The 18,749-nt window shown below is 47.4% G+C and overlaps 1 protein-coding gene across 1 annotated transcript; it reads left to right on the top strand.

Moving 5' to 3' along the window:
* Positions 1–5,918: 5,918 nt before the first annotated feature.
* Positions 5,919–11,506, top strand: LOC124013346 (rho GDP-dissociation inhibitor 2-like). The gene is made up of 3 exons (XM_046327638.1): positions 5,919–6,064; positions 10,875–10,938; positions 11,249–11,506. The coding sequence occupies exons 1-3, from the start codon at positions 6,023–6,025 to the stop codon at positions 11,446–11,448; spliced, it is 306 nt and encodes a 101-aa protein (XP_046183594.1). The 5' UTR covers positions 5,919–6,022; the 3' UTR covers positions 11,449–11,506.
* The last annotated feature ends 7,243 nt before the right edge of the window (positions 11,507–18,749 follow it).

Below are 18,749 nucleotides of genomic sequence, written 5' to 3'. Positions count from 1 at the left end.
TACCACCATGCTCCTCATTACTAGTAGAGAGAGGGTGGAGCTAACACCATGCTCCTCCTCCATCTTTACTAGTAGAGAGAGGGGTGTGAGACCACCATGCTCCTCATTACTAGTAGAGAGAGGGGGGTGGAGCTACCACCATGCTCCTCCTCCATCTTTACTAGTAGAGAGAGGGGTGGAGCTACCACCATGCTCCTCATTACTAGTAGAGAGAGGGGTGGAGCTACCACCATGCTCCTCCATCTTTAATAGTAGAGAGAGGGGTGGAGCTACCACCATGCTCCTCCTTCATCTTCACTAGTAGAGAGAGGGGGGTGGAGCTACCTCCCTCCCTCCTCTACGATGTTCCCTCCTCCATTCTCTCTACAACCTATTCTATATAGTGTCAAAGGATTTTCTGATGGAAAGATGAGAGACCAGAAATGAGAGAGAGAGAAAACTGAGGGGTAGGGATGGAGAGAGAGGGGGTGAGAGAGAGACAGAGAGGGTGAGAGAGAGGGAGGGAGGTTGAGAGAGACAGAGAGAGAGAGAGAGAGAGAGAGAGAGAGAGAGAGAGAGAGAGAGAGAGAGAGAGAGAGAGAGAGAGGTGAGAGAGAGAGAGAGAGAGAGAGACAGAGAGGGTGAGAGAGACAGAGAGGGAAAAGAGATGCCTGATAAACCTGCGTGTGATGTGCTGGTTCTCTCTGTCTGCAGCTTGTGGGTTTTTACCACAGCAGACGGGGAGTTAGAGGTAGAGAGGAGAGAGGGAGGGTGAGCGAGAGGAGAAACACAGTGAGAACCAATGTCTGATCCTGTCTTCAGAGAGTGAGGAAGGAGAGAGTGTAATGGTTGTCTGATGTGACTTTGATGTTAACTGGTAATACCAGGAGTTACTGTTAAACTAGGTCTAGGGAGGCAGGGGGCAGGGCTGTGTGTGTGTGTGTGTGTGTGTGTGTGTGTGTGTGTGTGTGTGTGTGTGTGTGTGTGTGTGTGTGTGTGTGTGTGTGTGTGTGTGTGTGTGTGTGTGTGTGTGTGTGTGTGTGTGTGTGTGTGTGTGTGTGTGTGTGTGTACCACAACACATCAGTGCTGTCCTTTCCCTTTTATCTCTACTGCTTCCTCCTTCCCTCTGTTCTCTACATCTCTCCATGTATCTCCATTCCCTCTGTTCTCCTCTTCTTCCCCTTCCCCTGTAAATACACTGTCCAGAGAACAGTCAGAGACCAGACACAGAGAACAGTCAGAGACCAGACACAGAGAACAGTCAGAGACCAGACACACAGAACAGTCAGAGACCAGACACAGAGAACAGTCAGAGACCAGACACAGGGAACAGTCAGAGACCAGACACAGAGAACAGTCAGAGACCAGACACAGAGAACAGTCAGAGACCAGACACAGAGAACAGTCAGAGACCAGACACAGAGAACAGTCAGAGACCAGACACAGAGAACAGTCAGAGACCAGATACACAGAACAGTCAGAGACCATACACAGAGAACAGTCAGAGACCAGACACAGAGAACAGTCAGAGACACAGAGAACAGTCAGAGACCAGACACAGGGAACAGTCAGATACCAGACACAGAGAACAGTCAGAGACCAGACACAGAGAACAGTCAGAGACCAGACACAGAGAACAGTCAGAGACCAGACACAGAGAACAGTCAGAGACACAGAGAACAGTCAGACCAGACACAGAGAACAGTCAGAGACACAGAGAACAGTCAGAGACCAGACACAGAGAACAGTCAGAGACACAGAGAACAGTCAGAGACACAGAGAACAGTCAGAGACACAGAGAACAATCAGAGACCAGACACAGAGAACAGTCAGAGACCAGACACAGAGAACAGTCAGAGACCAGACACAGAGAACAGTCAGAGACCAGACACAGAGAACAGTCAGACCAGACACAGAGAACAGTCAGAGACCAGACACAGAGAACAGTCAGAGACCAGACACAGAGAACAGTCAGAGACCAGACACAGAGAACAGTCAGAGACCAGACACAGAGAACAGTCAGAGACCAGACACAGAGAACAGTCAGAGACCAGACACAGAGAACAGTCAGAGACCAGACACAGAGAACAGTCAGAGACCAGACACAGAGAACAGTCAGATACCAGACACAGAGAACAGTCAGAGACACAGAGAACAGTCAGAGACACAGAGAACAGTCAGAGACACAGAGAACAGTCAGACCAGACACAGAGAACAGTCAGAGACACAGAGAACAGTCAGAGACACAGAGAACAGTCAGAGACCAGACACAGAGAACAGTCAGAGACAGACAGAGAACAGTCAGAGACCAGACACAGAGAACAGTCAGAGACCAGACACAGAGAACAGTCAGAGACCAGACACAGAGAACAGTCAGATACCAGACACAGAGAACAGTCAGAGACACAGAGAACAGTCAGAGACACAGAGAACAGTCAGAGACACAGAGAACAGTCAGAGACCAGACACAGAGAACAGTCAGAGACCAGACACAGAGAACAGTCAGAGACCAGACACAGAGAACAGTCAGAGACACAGAGAACAGTCAGAGACCAGACACAGAGAACAGTCAGAGACCAGACACAGAGAACAGTCAGAGACCAGACACAGAGAACAGTCAGAGACCAGACACAGGGAACAGTCAGAGACCAGACACAGAGAACAGTCAGAGACCAGACACAGAGAACAGTCAGAGACCAGACACAGAGAACAGTCAGAGACACAGAGAACAGTCAGAGACACAGAGAACAGTCAGAGACCAGACACAGAGAACAGACACAGAGACCAGACACAGAGAACAGTCAGAGACCAGACACAGAGAACAGTCAGAGACCAGACACAGAGAACAGTCAGAGACCAGACACAGAGAACAGTCAGAGACACAGAGAACAGTCAGAGACACAGAGAACAGTCAGAGACCAGACACAGAGAACAGTCAGAGACCAGACACAGAGAACAGTCAGAGACCAGACACAGAGAACAGTCAGAGACCAGACACAGAGAACAGTCAGAGACACAGAGAACAGTCAGAGACCAGACACAGAGAACAGTCAGAGACCAGACACAGAGAACAGTCAGAGACCAGACACAGAGAACAGTCAGAGACCAGACACAGAGAACAGTCAGAGACAGAGAGAACAGTCAGAGACAGAGAGAACAGTCAGAGACACAGAGAACAGTCAGAGACCAGACACAGAGAACAGTCAGAGACACAGAGAACAGTCAGAGACCAGACACAGAGAACAGTCAGAGACCAGACACAGAGAACAGTCAGAGACCAGACACAGAGAACAGTCAGAGACCAGACACAGAGAACAGTCAGAGACCAGACACAGAGAACAGTCAGAGACCAGACACAGAGAACAGTCAGAGACCAGACACAGAGAACAGTCAGAGACCAGACACAGAGAACAGTCAGAGACCAGACACAGAGAACAGTCAGAGACCAGACACAGGGAACAGTCAGAGACCAGACACAGAGAACAGTCAGAGACCAGACACAGAGAACAGTCAGAGACCAGACACAGAGAACAGTCAGAGACCAGACACAGAGAACAGTCAGAGACACAGAGAACAGTCAGAGACACAGAGAACAGTCAGAGACCAGACAGAGAACAGTCAGAGACTAGACACAGAGAACAGTCAGAGACCAGACACAGGGAACAGTCAGATACCAGACACAGAGTACAGTCAGAGACACAGAGAACAGTCAGAGACCAGACACAGAGAACAGTCAGAGACTAGACACAGAGAACAGTCAGATACCAGTCACAGAGAACAGTCAGAGACACAGAGAACAGTCAGAGACCAGACACAGAGTACAGTCAGAGACACAGAGAACAGTCAGAGACCAGACACAGAGTACAGTCAGAGACACAGAGAACAGTCAGAGACCAGACACAGAGAACAGTCAGAGACACAGAGAACAGTCAGATACCAGACACAGAGAACAGTCAGAGACACAGAGAACAGTCAGAGACCAGACACAGAGTACAGTCAGAGACACAGAGAACAGTCAGATACCAGACACAGAGAACAGTCAGAGACACAGAGAACAGTCAGATACCAGACACAGAGAACAGTCAGATACCAGACACAGGGAACAGTCAGATACCAGACACAGAGAACAGTCAGAGACACAGAGAACAGTCAGAGACCAGACACAGAGTACAGTCAGAGACACAGAGAACAGTCAGAGACCAGACACAGAGAACAGTCAGAGACCAGACACAGAGAACAGTCAGATACACAGAGAACAGTCAGAGACTAGACACAGAGAACAGTCAGAGACTAGACACAGAGAACAGTCAGAGACCAGACACAGAGAACAGTCAGAGACACAGAGAACAGTCAGAGACCAGACACAGAGAACAGTCAGAGACCAGACACAGAGAACAGTCAGAGACCAGACACAGAGAACAGTCAGAGACCAGACACAGAGAACAGTCAGAGACTAGACACAGAGAACAGTCAGAGACCAGACACAGAGAACAGTCAGAGACCAGACACAGGGAACAGTCAGAGACCGGACACAGAGAACAGTCAGAGACACAGAGAACAGTCAGAGACCAGACACAGAGAACAGTCAGAGACACAGAGAACAGTCAGAGACCAGACACAGAGAACAGTCAGAGACACAGAGAACAGTCAGATACCAGACACAGAGAACAGTCAGATACCAGACACAGAGAACAGTCAGATACCAGACACAGAGAACAGTCAGATACCAGACACAGAGAACAGTCAGAGACCAGAGAACAGTCAGAGACAGACAGAGAACAGTCAGAGACCAGACACAGAGTACAGTCAGAGACACAGAGAACAGTCAGATACCAGACACAGAGAACAGTCAGAGACACAGAGAACAGTCAGAGACCAGACACAGAGAACAGTCAGAGACTAGACACAGAGAACAGTCAGATACCAGACACAGAGAACAGTCAGAGACACAGAGAACAGTCAGATACCAGACACAGAGAACAGTCAGAGACCAGACACAGAGAACAGTCAGAGACACAGAGAACAGTCAGAGACCAGACACAGAGTACAGTCAGAGACACAGAGAACAGTCAGAGACCAGACACAGAGAACAGTCAGAGACCAGACACAGAGAACAGTCAGATACCAGACACAGAGAACAGTCAGAGACCAGACACAGAGAACAGTCAGAGACTAGACACAGAGAACAGTCAGAGACACAGAGAACAGTCAGAGACACAGAGAACAGTCAGAGACACAGAGAACAGTCAGAGACACAGAGAACAGTCAGAGACACAGAGTACAGTCAGATACCAGACACAGAGAACAGTCAGATACCAGACACAGAGAACAGTCAGAGACACAGAGAACAGTCAGAGACCAGACACAGAGAACAGTCAGAGACACAGAGAACAGTCAGAGACACAGAGAACAGTCAGAGACACAGAGAACAGTCAGAGACCAGACACAGAGAACAGTCAGAGACACAGAGAACAGTCAGAGACCAGACACAGAGAACAGTCAGAGACACAGAGAACAGTCAGATACCAGACACAGAGAACAGTCAGAGACACAGAGAACAGTCAGAGACCAGACACAGAGAACAGTCAGATACCAGACACAGAGAACAGTCAGAGACCAGACACAGAGAACAGTCAGAGACACAGAGAACAGTCAGAGACCAGACACAGAGAACAGTCAGAGACCAGACACAGAGAACAGTCAGAGACCAGACACAGAGAACAGTCAGAGACCAGACACAGAGAACAGTCAGAGACCAGACACAGAGAACAGTCAGAGACCAGACACAGAGAACAGTCAGAGACACAGAGAACAGTCAGAGACACAGAGAACAGTCAGAGACTAGACACAGAGAACAGTCAGAGACACAGAGAACAGTCAGAGACACAGAGAACAGTCAGAGACACAGAGAATGTATGGATATCATCAGCAGTTTGGCTGTTGTGTTTGAATATTGAAGTGATAACCTCATCTGTTGACCTCACGTTGTCATGGTGTTGACCTGCAGGTGACCCGGAAGCTCTGAAGAAGAAGAGTTTCACCATGAAGGAAGGAGTGGACTACAGAGTGAAGATACACTTCAAGGTAAGAACCTTCTCCTTCTTTGTCCTGGACTACAGAGTGAAGATACACTTTAAGGTGAGAACATCTCTGTCACGACTCAGCACTTGACCTAGATGCAGATACAGGAGTCGGATGGTTCGGGTCTCAGAATATTTTTTATAACATAGGGACAGTTTAAAGGGCAGGTCGAGGGCAGGCAGAGGTTCATAAGTCCAAGACAGAGTCAACCAGGGACAGAACGGCAGGCAGAGGTTCATAAGTTCAAGACAGAGTCAATCAGGGCCAGAACCGCAGGCAGAGGTTCGTAAGTCCAAGACAGAGTCAATCAGGGCCAGAACGGAAGGCAGGCTCAGGGCCAGAACGACAGGCAGGCTCAGGGCCAGGACAGGCAGAAAGGTTGGAACCGGGAAGACTAGAAAACTAGAACTTGAACAGGAGAAAGAGGAAACACGCTGGTAAGACCTGACAAAACAAGACGAACTGGCAACGGACAACCAGAAAAAGCAGGTATAAATACACTGGGGATAATGGAGGGAAATAGGAGACACCTGGTGGGGGGGGGGGAGATAAACACAAGACTGGTGAAACAGATCAGGGATCAATCTCCTCTTCACCTTTCTGTTCTGCTCTGTTTTGTTCTGTTCTGCTCTGTTTGGTTCTGTTCTGTTCTGTTCTTCTCTGCTCTGTTCTGTTCTTCTCTGCTCTGTTCTGTTCTGTTCTGTTCTTCTCTGCTCTGTTCTGTTCTGTTCTTCTCTGCTCTGTTTGGTTCTGTTCTGTTCTGTTCTTCTCTGCTCTGTTCTGTTCTGTTCTGTTCTTCTCTGCTCTGTTCTGTTCTGTTCTTCTCTGCTCTGTTCTGTTCTGTTCTTCTCTGCTCTGTTCTGTCTGTTCTTCTCTGCTCTGTTTGGTTCTGTTCTGTTCTGTTCTGTTCTGTTCTGTTCTGCTCTGTTTGGTTCTGTTCTGTTCTGTTCTCTGCTCTGTTTGGTTCTGTTCTGTTCTTCTCTGCTCTGTTCTGTTCTGTTCTTCTCTGCTCTGTTTGGTTCTGTTCTGCTCTCTTCTCTTTTTTTATTTATTTTATTTCACCTTTATTTAACCAGGTAGGCCAGTTACATTTACATTTACATTTAAGTCATTTAGCAGACGCTCTTATCCAGAGCGACTTACAAATTGGTGCATTCAGTTGAGAACACCTTTATTTAACCAGGTAGGCCAGTTGAGAACACCTTTATTTAACCAGGTAGGCCAGTTGAGAACACCTTTATTTAACCAGGTAGGCCAGTTGAGAACAAGTTCTCATTTACAACTGCGACCTGGTCAAGATAAAGCATAGCAGTGTGACATAAACGAGGAGGCAAAATAATTACAATTTAGCAAATGAACACTGGAGTGATAGATGTGCAGATGATGATGTGCAAGTAGAAATACTGGGATGCAAAAGAGCAAGTAGATAAATAACAATATGGGGATGAGGTAGTTGGGTGTGCTATTGACAGATGGGCTGTGTACAGGTACAGTGATCGGTAAGCTGCTCTGACAGCTGATGCTTAAAGTTAGAGAGGGAGATATAAGTCTCCAGCTTCAGTGATTTTTGCAATTCCTTCCAGTCATTGGCAGCAGAGAACTGGAAGGAAAGGCACCAAAGGAGGTGTTGACTTTGGGGATGACCAGTGGGGCTTTGGTGACCAAACGGATGGCACTGTGATAGACTACATCCAGTTTGCTGAGTAGGGTGTTGGAGGCTATTTTGTAAATGACATTGGCGAAGTCAAGGATCGGTAGGATAGTCAGTTTTACGCGGGTATGAGGAGACGCATACAAAGCTCTACCTCGCCCTCCATTTGGCAAACCTGACCATAATTATATCCTTCTGATTCCTGCTTACAAGCAAAAATTGAAGCAGGAAGCAGCAGTGACTAGATCAATAAAAAAGTGGTCAAAGGAAGCAGTTGCTAAGCAACAGGACTGTTTTGCTAGCACAGACTGGAATATGTTCCAGGATTCCTCTGATGGCATTGAGGAGGACACCACATCAGACATTGGCTTCATCAATAAGTGCATCGATGATGTCGTCCCCACAGTGACCGTATGTACATACCCCAACCAGAAGCTATGGATTACAGGCAACATCCTCACTGAGCTAAAGGGTAGAGCTGGCGCTTTCAAGAAGCAGGACTAACCCGGAAGCTTATAATATATCCCGCAAAGCCCTCCGCTGAACCATCAAACAGGTGCGTCAATACAGGACTAAGATCGAGTGCTCACCGGTTCTGACGCCGTCGGATGTACAGGGCTTGCAAACCATTAGACTACAAAGGGAAGCACAGCTGAGAACTGCCCAGTGACACGAGCCTACCAGATGAGCTAAACTACTTCTATGCTCGCTTTGAGGCAAATAACACTGAAATATGCATGAGAGCACCAGCTGTTCTGGAAGAATGTGTGATCACGTTCTCCTCAGCCGATGTGAGTAAGACCTTTAAACAGGTCAACATTCACAAGGCCATAGGGCCAGACGGATTACTAGGACGTGTACTGCGAGCATGTGCTGACCAACTGGCAAGTGTCTTCACTGACATTTTCAACCTCTCCCTGTCTTAGTCTGTAATACCAACATGTTTTAAGCAGACCGCCATAGTCCCTGTGCCCAAGAACACTAAAGTAACCTGCCTAAATGACTACAGACCCGAGACTGAAATTTGGCCATGGAGTGCTTTAAAAGGCTGGTCATGGCTCACATCAACACCATTATCCCAGAAACCCTAGACCCACTCCACTTTGCATACCCGTCCTAACAGATCCACAGATCATGCAATCTCTAGGCACTCCACACTGCCCTTTCCCACCTGGACAAAGGGAAGACCAATGAAAATGCTATTCATTGACTACAGCTCAGCGTTTAACACCATAGTGCCCCCAAAGCTCATCAATAAGCTAAGGACCCTGGGACTAAACACCTCCCTTTGCAACTGGATCCTGGACTTCCTGACGGGCCACCCCCAGGTGATGAGGTTAGGTAACAACACATCTGCCATGCTGGTCCTCAACACAGGTGCCCCTCAGGGGTGTGTGCTCAGTCCCCTAATGTACTCCCTGTTCACTCATGACTGCACAGCCAGGCACGACTCCAACACATCATCAAGTTTGCCGATGGCAAAACAGTGGTAGGCCTGATCACCGACAACGACGAGACAGCCTATAGGGAGGTTAGAGACCTGGCCGTGTGGTGCCAGGACAACAACCCTTCCTCAATGTGATCAAGACAAAGATGATGATTGTGGACTACAGGAAAACGAGGACCGAACACGCCCCCATTCTCATCGACGGGGCTGTAGTGGAGCAGGTTGAGAGCTTCAAGTTCCTTGGTGTCCACATCACCAGCAAACTAACATAGTCCAAGCATACCAATACAGTCGTGAAGAGGGCACAACAAAACCTATTCCCCCTCAAGAGACTGAAAAGATTTGGCATGGGTCCTCAGATCCTCAAAAGGTTCTACACCTGCACCATCGAAAGCATCCTGTTTGTATCAACGCCTGGTAATGGCAACTGCTCGGCCTCCGACCGCAAGGCACTACAGAGGGTAGAGCGAACGGCCCAGTACATCACTTGGGTCAAGCTTCCTGCCATCCAGGACCTCTATACCAGGCGGTGTCAGGCTACGGCATGTCTGTTCCTCTATAAAGGTACACAAGGGCTTTTTGAATGCCAACAGGAAACCTTCTCTGGAGATGGTTTAGAAGCACCATTGAACAGGACCTATAGGAATAAGGGCACTACTTTAGACCAGGACCTATAGGACTGAGGGCACTACTTTAGACCAGGACCTATAGGACTGAGGGCACTACTTTAGACCAGGGTCTATAGGACTGAGGGCACTACTTTAGACCAGGGTCTATAGGACTAAGGGCACTACTTTAGACCAGGGTCTATAGGACTAAGGGCACTACTTTAGACCAGGGTCTATAGGACTAAGGGCACTACTTTAGACCAGGGTCTATAGGACTAAGGGCACTACTTTAGACCAGGGTCTATAGGACTGAGGGCACTACTTTAGACCAGGGTCTATAGGACTGAGGGCACTACTTTAGACCAGGGCCTATAGGACTAAGGGCACTACTTTAGACCAGGGTCTATAGGACTAAGGGCACTACTTTAGACCAGGACCTATAGGACTAAGGGCACTACTTTAGACCAGGACCTGTAGTACTGAAGGCACTACTTAGACCAGGGTCTATAGGACTAAGGGCACTACTTTAGACCAGGGCCTATAGGACTAAGGGCACTACTTTAGACCAGAGTTTATAGGACTGAGGGCACTACTTAGACCAGGGTCTATAGGGTTAAGGGCACTACTGTAGACCAGGGTCAATAGGACTGAGGGCACTACTTTCGACCAGGGTCTATAGGACTGAGGGCACTAATTTAGACCAGGGTCTATAGGACTTGGGGCACTAATTAAGACCAGGGTCTATAGGACTGAGGGCATTACTTTAGACCAGGGTCTATAGGACTGAGGGCACTAATTTAGACCAGGGTCTATAGGACTAAGTGCCCTGGTCAAACATTGTGCACTGAATAGGGAGTAGAGTGTTTTGGAACAAAGCTGTCTAAAGTCCCCTCCCCTCCCTTGCCTCTTAATGAGACTTCATATTACAATAACTCTCCTTTCCTTTCCTTCCCTCCTCTCCCCTCCTCCAATCTCCCCCCCCTCCCCTCCCCCCCCCCTCCTCCCTCCTCCCCCTCCCCTCCCTCCCCTCCCCTCCTCCTCCTCCCCTTCCCTCCCCTCCCCTCCTCCTCCTCTCCCTTCCCTCCCCTCCTCTCCTCCCCTCTCCAGGTTAACAGGGATATTGTGTCTGGGCTGAAGTACGTCCATCTGACCTACAGGAAAGGAATCAGAGGTAAGGAGGACCCCATTTTGTGCCGAGCTGTGGATACGCTGTGCTGTTTAGGTCCATAGACCGTGTCAGTTTCTGATACATACATCTAAACCCTGGCTAGCAAGGGTGCAACTGAGCTGCCATTTTATGTGTTGTCATCGACACAAGACATCACAGTTTCCACACGTACACCTAATTCCGGGTTAACAGCGATACAACTGAGCTGCCATTTTGTGTGTTTTCATTGACACAAGATGTCAGTTTCCCCACATTCACCTAAAACCTGGCTACTGACAAGTGTGCAACTGAGCGTCCATTTTGTGTCGTGCAGTGGACAAGGCGGTGTACATGGTGGGCAGCTACGGGCCGCGGGTGGAGGAGCACGAGTTCATGACCCCGGTGGAGGAGGCGCCCAAAGGCATGATTGTCAGAGGCAGCTACCACATCAAGTCCCACTTCACCGACGACGACAAGACCGACCACCTCTCCTGGGAGTGGAACCTGGGGATCAAGAAGGACTGGGACGAATAGAGAGGAGCCTCATTTCTCTCTCCCTCCTTCCCTCTCCCTGTGTCTCCACCTCTTCCTTTCCCCTTCCTTCCTTCCTTCTCTCTCCCGTCTCCCCACTTTCATCCCTCCTTCCTCCATCAAGAAGGACTGGGACCATTTCTCTCTCCCTCCTTCCCTCTCCCTGTGTCTCCACCTCTTCCTTTCCCCTTCCTTCCTTCTCTCTCCCGTCTCCCCCACTTTCATCCCTCCTTCCTCCATCAAGAAGGACTGGGATGGATAGAGACCTCATCCTTCTCTCCATGCTTCCCTCTCCCCTTGTCTCCCCTCTCCCTCCTTCTCTCCCTCTTCATTTAGAAGGACTGTCTCTCCCTCTTTCTTCCTCCCCCCTCCTCTCCCCCCTCCCTCCTTCTCTCCCTCTTCATTTAGAAGGACTGTCTCTCCCTCTTTCTTCCTCCCCCCTCCTCTCCTCCCTCCCTCCAAGGCCCACCTGTATAATAGTAAAAGACAGAGGCTGGTATGAAAGGTGTAAACAGGAAGTTAGGTTAGGCACGGTCTAGAACGAGATAGAGAGGATGTTGTCATAAACCAAACCAGTATCACATCATAGTAGACAACCGAACATCGTGGGCTACAACCCAAAATGGCCCCCTATTCCCTATATAGTGCACTACCCGCAGGGCTCTGGTTAAAAGTAGTGGACTATGTAGGGAATAGGGGGCCATTTTGGGAGGCTATTTGTGATGTAATCTGATGTTCTCTACTACAGTGTGTTAACTGAAGGGGATCAAATGAAGTTAAACCCTGTGGGACTCACTCATACAGTGACGTTGGAGTATGGAGATGTATTTACACCCCATAGTGAGGCACATTCTAGAAGGTTATTCTAAAGTGTTCTATTCAGAAAATTGCCAGTTCAACAAGGTTTCAAGGAGCAGCCCTTTGTAATGTTAGTTATCAGTTAGAATGTTTGACAACAGCGTGTCTCATACTCCTCATGAAGTTGCCATCTTCTAAGTCCAACATCTAGAATGACCATCTTCTAAGTTATAGTTCTAGAATGACCATCTTCTAAGTCCTACATCTAGAATGACCATCTTCTAAGTCCTACATCTAGAATGACCATCTTCTAAGTTCTACATCTAGAATGACCATCTTCTAAGTTCTAGTTCTAGAATGACCATCTTCTAAGTTCTAGTTCTAGAATGACCATCTTCTAAGTCCTACATCTAGAATTACCATCTTCTAAGTTATAGTTCTAGAATGACCATCTTCTAAGTAAGTTATAGTTCTAGAATGACCATCTTCTAAGTTATAGTTCTAGAATGACCATCTTCTAAGTTATAGTTCTAGAATGACCATCTTCTAGGTTCTACATCTAGAATGACCATCTTCTAAGTTATAGTTCTAGAATGACCATATTCTAAGTTCTAGTTCTAGAATGACCATCTTCTAAGTCCTACATCTAGAATGACCATCTTCTAAGTTCTAGTTCTAGAATGACCATCTTCTAAGTTCTAGTTCTAGAATGACCATCTTCTAAGTCCTACATCTAGAATGACCATCTTCTAAGTTATAGTTCTAGAATGACCATCTTCTAAGTTCTAGTTCTAGAATGACCATCTTCTAAGTTCTAGTTCTAGAATGACCATCTTCTAAGTCCTACATCTAGAATGACCATCTTCTAAGTTCTAGTTCTAGAATGACCATCTTCTAAGTTCTAGTTCTAGAATGACCATCTTCTAAGTCCTACATCTAGAATGACCATCTTCTAGGTTCTACATCTAGAATGACCATCTTCTAAGTTCTAGTTCTAGAATGACCATCTTCTAAGTTCTAGTTCTAGAATGACCATCTTCTAAGTCCTACATCTAGAATGACCATCTTCTAAGTTATAGTTCTAGAATGACCATCTTCTAAGTTCTAGTTCTAGAATGACCATCTTCTAAGTCCTACATCTAGAATGACCATCTTCTAAGTTATAGTTCTAGAATGACCATCTTCTAAGTTCTAGTTCTAGAATGACCATCTTCTAAGTCCTACATCTAGAATGACCATCTTCTAAGTTCTAGTTCTAGAATGACCATCTTCTAAGTCCTACATCTAGAATGACCATCTTCTAAGTCCTACATCTAGAATGACCATCTTCTAAGTCCTACATCTAGAATGACCATCTTTCTAAGTTCTACATCTAGAATCTCATTTCTGTTACTGTGTCTTTCAGTTGCCTCCTGTCTCTGTTATAGTTGACACACCTGAGGTGTTATTGGATCCATGTAAAACAACATGGTTTCACGCTGTCTGGAGGAGTGTTACCATGGTAACATATCAACAGACAACTGTTGTTTTCTCAGGTTTGTCCTTTTATAGTTGCTCTATTTTTTCAATGCTTCTTGAATGTCATTTCCCCAAAATGTCTGCCTCTTTGCCTATTGAGAGAGTTGCTCTTTAAAAAGATAACGCCATTCACCTTGTATCATCCATCTTCCATTAAACATCATGTAAACATCCTGAGGAAGCCTGTTGTCTGGCTATGATGAAGAACATGTGATTGTGATGTGTACAATATGTTCTGTAGTCGTGGCTACAGAATACAGTCCCACGGAAGTAGCCTACACAGTGTCTTTACCTCCCTGGCAGGTTAGTATCTATACAGTACAGTAGAGGGTCAACTGGGTTGGAGGTTTAGTATCTGTAATGGGCGCCACTGTTAGCACCCAAAGTATCATGACATGATTATTCCAGTCAGAATGTAAATTAGAATGTTACGATGGTGATTGGTTAGCCTGGGTATATTAGTATGCTTGGACCATCATGTCACTCCTAGCTACTTCCTGGGTATATCAGTATGCTTGGACCAGCATGTCACTCCTAGCTACTTCCTGGGTATATCAGTATGGACCAGCATGTCACTCCTAGCTACTTCCTGGGTATATCAGTATGGACCATCATGTCACTCCTAGCTACTTCCTGGGTATATCAGTATGGACCATCATGTCACTCCTAGCTACTTCCTGGGTATATCAGTATGGACCAGCATGTCACTCCTAGCTACTTCCTGGGTATATCAGTATGCTTGGACCAGCATGTCACTCCTAGCTACTTCCTGGGTATATCAGTATGGACCAGCATGTCACTCCTAGCTACTTCCTGGGTATATCAGTATGGACCATCATGTCACTCCTAGCTACTTCCTGGGTATATCAGTATGGACCATCATGTCACTCCTAGCTACTTCCTGGGTATATCAGTATGGACCAGCATGTCACTCCTAGCTACTTCCTGGGTATATCAGTATGGACCAGCATGTCACTCCTAGCTACTTCCTGGGTATATCAGTATGGACCAGCATGTCACTCCTAGCTACTTCCTGGGTATATCAGTATGGACCATCATGTCACTCCTAGCTACTTCCTGGGTATATCAGTATGGACCATCATGTCACTCCTAGCTACTTCCTGGGTATATCAGTATGGACCATCATGTCACTCCTAGCTACTTCCTGGGTATATCAGTATGGACCATCATGTCACTCCTAGCTACTTCCTGGGTATATCAGTATGGACCATCATGTCACTCCTAGCTACTTCCTGGGTATATCAGTATGGACCATCATGTCACTCCTAGCTACTTCCTGGGTATATCAGTATGGACCATCATGTCACTCCTAGCTACTTCCTGGGTATATCAGTATGGACCATCATGTCACTCCTAGCTACTTCCTGGGTATATCAGTATGGACCAGCATGTCACTCCTAGCTACTTCCTGGGTATATCAGTATGGACCATCATGTCACTCCTAGCTACTTCCTGGGTATATCAGTATGGACCATCATGTCACTCCTAGCTACTTCCTGGGTATATCAGTATGGACCATCATGTCACTCCTAGCTACTTCCTGGGTATATCAGTATGGACCATCATGTCACTCCTAGCTACTTCCTGGGTATATCAGTATGGACCAGCATGTCACTCCTAGCTACTTCCTGGGTATATCAGTATGGACCATCATGTCACTCCTAGCTACTTCCTGGGTATATCAGTATGGACCAGCATGTCACTCCTAGCTACTTCCTGGGTATATCAGTATGGACCAGCATGTCACTCCTAGCTACTTCCTGGGTATATCAGTATGGACCATCATGTCACTCCTAGCTACTTCCTGGGTATATCAGTATGGACCATCATGTCACTCCTAGCTACTTCCTGGGTATATCAGTATGGACCAGCATGTCACTCCTAGCTACTTCCTGGGTATATCAGTATGGACCAGCATGTCACTCCTAGCTACTTCCTGGGTATATCAGTATGGACCAGCATGTCACTCCTAGCTACTTCCTGGGTATATCAGTATGCTTGGACCAGCATGTCACTCCTAGCTACTTCCTGGGTATATCAGTATGGACCAGCATGTCACTCCTAGCTACTTCCTGGGTATATCAGTATGCTTGGACCAGCATGTCACTCCTAGCTACTTCCTGGGTATATCAGTATGGACCAGCATGTCACTCCTAGCTACTTCCTGGGTATATCAGTATGGACCAGCATGTCACTCCTAGCTACTTCCTGGGTATATCAGTATGCTTGGACCATCATGTCACTCCTAGCTACTTCCTGGGTATATCAGTATGGACCATCATGTCACTCCTAGCTACTTCCTGGGTATATCAGTATGGACCAGCATGTCACTCCTAGCTACTTCCTGGGTATATCAGTATGGACCAGCATGTCACTCCTAGCTACTTCCTGGGTATATCAGTATGGACCAGCATGTCACTCCTAGCTACTTCCTGGGTATATCAGTATGGACCAGCATGTCACTCCTAGCTACTTCCTGGGTATATCAGTATGGACCAGCATGTCACTCCTAGCTACTTCCTGGGTATATCAGTATGGACCAGCATGTCACTCCTAGCTACTTCCTGGGTATATCAGTATGGACCAGCATGTCACTCCTAGCTACTTCCTGGGTATATCAGTATGGACCAGCATGTCACTCCTAGCTACTTCCTGGGTATATCAGTATGCTTGGACCATCATGTCACTCCTAGCTACTTCCTGGGTATATCAGTATGGACCATCATGTCACTCCTAGCTACTTCCTGGGTATATCAGTATGGACCAGCATGTCACTCCTAGCTACTTCCTGGGTATATCAGTATGGACCAGCATGTCACTCCTAGCTACTTCCTGGGTATATCAGTATGCTTGGACCAGCATGTCACTCCTAGCTACTTCCTGGGTATATCAGTATGGACCAGCATGTCACTCCTAGCTACTTCCTGGGTATATCAGTATGCTTGGACCAGCATGTCACTCCTAGCTACTTCCTGGGTATATCAGTATGGACCAGCATGTCACTCCTAGCTACTTCCTGGGTATATCAGTATGGACCAGCATGTCACTCCTAGCTACTTCCTGGGTATATCAGTATGCTTGGACCATCATGTCACTCCTAGCTACTTCCTGGGTATATCAGTATGGACCATCATGTCACTCCTAGCTACTTCCTGGGTATATCAGTATGGACCAGCATGTCACTCCTAGCTACTTCCTGGGTATATCAGTATGGACCAGCATGTCACTCCTAGCTACTTCCTGGGTATATCAGTATGGACCAGCATGTCACTCCTAGCTACTTCCTGGGTATATCAGTATGGACCAGCATGTCACTCCTAGCTACTTCCTGGGTATATCAGTATGGACCAGCATGTCACTCCTAGCTACTTCCTGGGTATATCAGTATGGACCAGCATGTCACTCCTAGCTACTTCCTGGGTATATCAGTATGGACCAGCATGTCACTCCTAGCTACTTCCTGGGTATATCAGTATGGACCAGCATGTCACTCCTAGCTACTTCCTGGGTATATCAGTATGCTTGGACCATCATGTCACTCCTAGCTACTTCCTGGGTATATCAGTATGGACCATCATGTCACTCCTAGCTACTTCCTGGGTATATCAGTATGGACCAGCATGTCACTCCTAGCTACTTCCTGGGTATATCAGTATGGACCAGCATGTCACTCCTAGCTACTTCCTGGGTATATCAGTATGCTTGGACCAGCATGTCACTCCTAGCTACTTCCTGGGTATATCAGTATGGACCAGCATGTCACTCCTAGCTACTTCCTGGGTATATCAGTATGCTTGGACCAGCATGTCACTCCTAGCTACTTCCTGGGTATATCAGTATGGACCAGCATGTCACTCCTAGCTACTTCCTGGGTATATCAGTATGGACCAGCATGTCACTCCTAGCTACTTCCTGGGTATATCAGTATGCTTGGACCATCATGTCACTCCTAGCTACTTCCTGGGTATATCAGTATGCTTGGACCATCATGTCACTCCTAGCTACTTCCTGGGTACATCAGTATGCTTGGACCAGCATGTCACTCCTAGCTACTTCCTGGGTATATCAGTATGGACCAGCATATCACTCCTAGCTACTTCCTGGGTATATCAGTATGGACCAGCATGTCACTCCTAGCTACTTCCTGGGTATATCAGTATGGACCAGCATGTCACTCCTTGCCACTTCCTGGCATCCAAACATGACAATGAATGGAATGATGGCACAACACTGATCTGGGAGCAGCAGGTTAGACACTGATCTGGGAGCAGCAGGTTAGACACTGATCTGGGAGCAGCAGGTTAGACACTGATCTGGGAGCAGCAGGTTAGACACTGATCTGGGAGCAGCAGGTTAGACACTGATCTGGGAGCAGCAGGTTAGACACTGATCTGGGAGCAGCAGGTTAGACACTGATCTGGGAGCAGCAGGTTAGACACTGATCTGGGAGCAGCAGACACTGATCTGGGAGCAGCAGGTTAGACACTGATCTGGGAGCAGCAGGTTAGACACTGATCTGGGAGCAGCAGGTTAGACACTGATCTGGGAGCAGCAGGTTAGACACTGATCTGGGAGCAGCAGGTTAGCGTTTGGTGCCAGTGGTTAGTTTGCTGAAGTGTAGTGTAAATCTGCTGCTCGGGGTCCCTGTCCCCCTTTAACACCAAGCATGAGGCCTAAAGGCAGCGATGGACTCGGGTAAGGAACTAATGAAACAGAAGAGAACCCCGTTCTATCTACGACGTGACCCGTTTTGTCCTGTCAAACTCAGTGGATGAGGTCTTCGAGACTTGATCGATGCTGTCCCCCCGCCCCTGAGGTCTTCGAGATTTGATCGATGCTGTCCCCCCCCCCCTGAGGTCTTTGAGATTTGATCGATGCTGTCCCCCTGAGGTCTTGAGATTTGATCGATTCTGTCCCCCCCCCAAAAAAAGTCAAAACGTCCTTGTCACTATTGTGTGAAGTCTTAT

This window comes from Oncorhynchus gorbuscha, linkage group LG24, assembly GCF_021184085.1.
Source record: "Oncorhynchus gorbuscha isolate QuinsamMale2020 ecotype Even-year linkage group LG24, OgorEven_v1.0, whole genome shotgun sequence".
In the NCBI taxonomy this organism is placed as follows: domain Eukaryota; kingdom Metazoa; phylum Chordata; class Actinopteri; order Salmoniformes; family Salmonidae; genus Oncorhynchus; species Oncorhynchus gorbuscha.
This window is presented reverse-complemented; position numbering and strand designations above follow the sequence as displayed.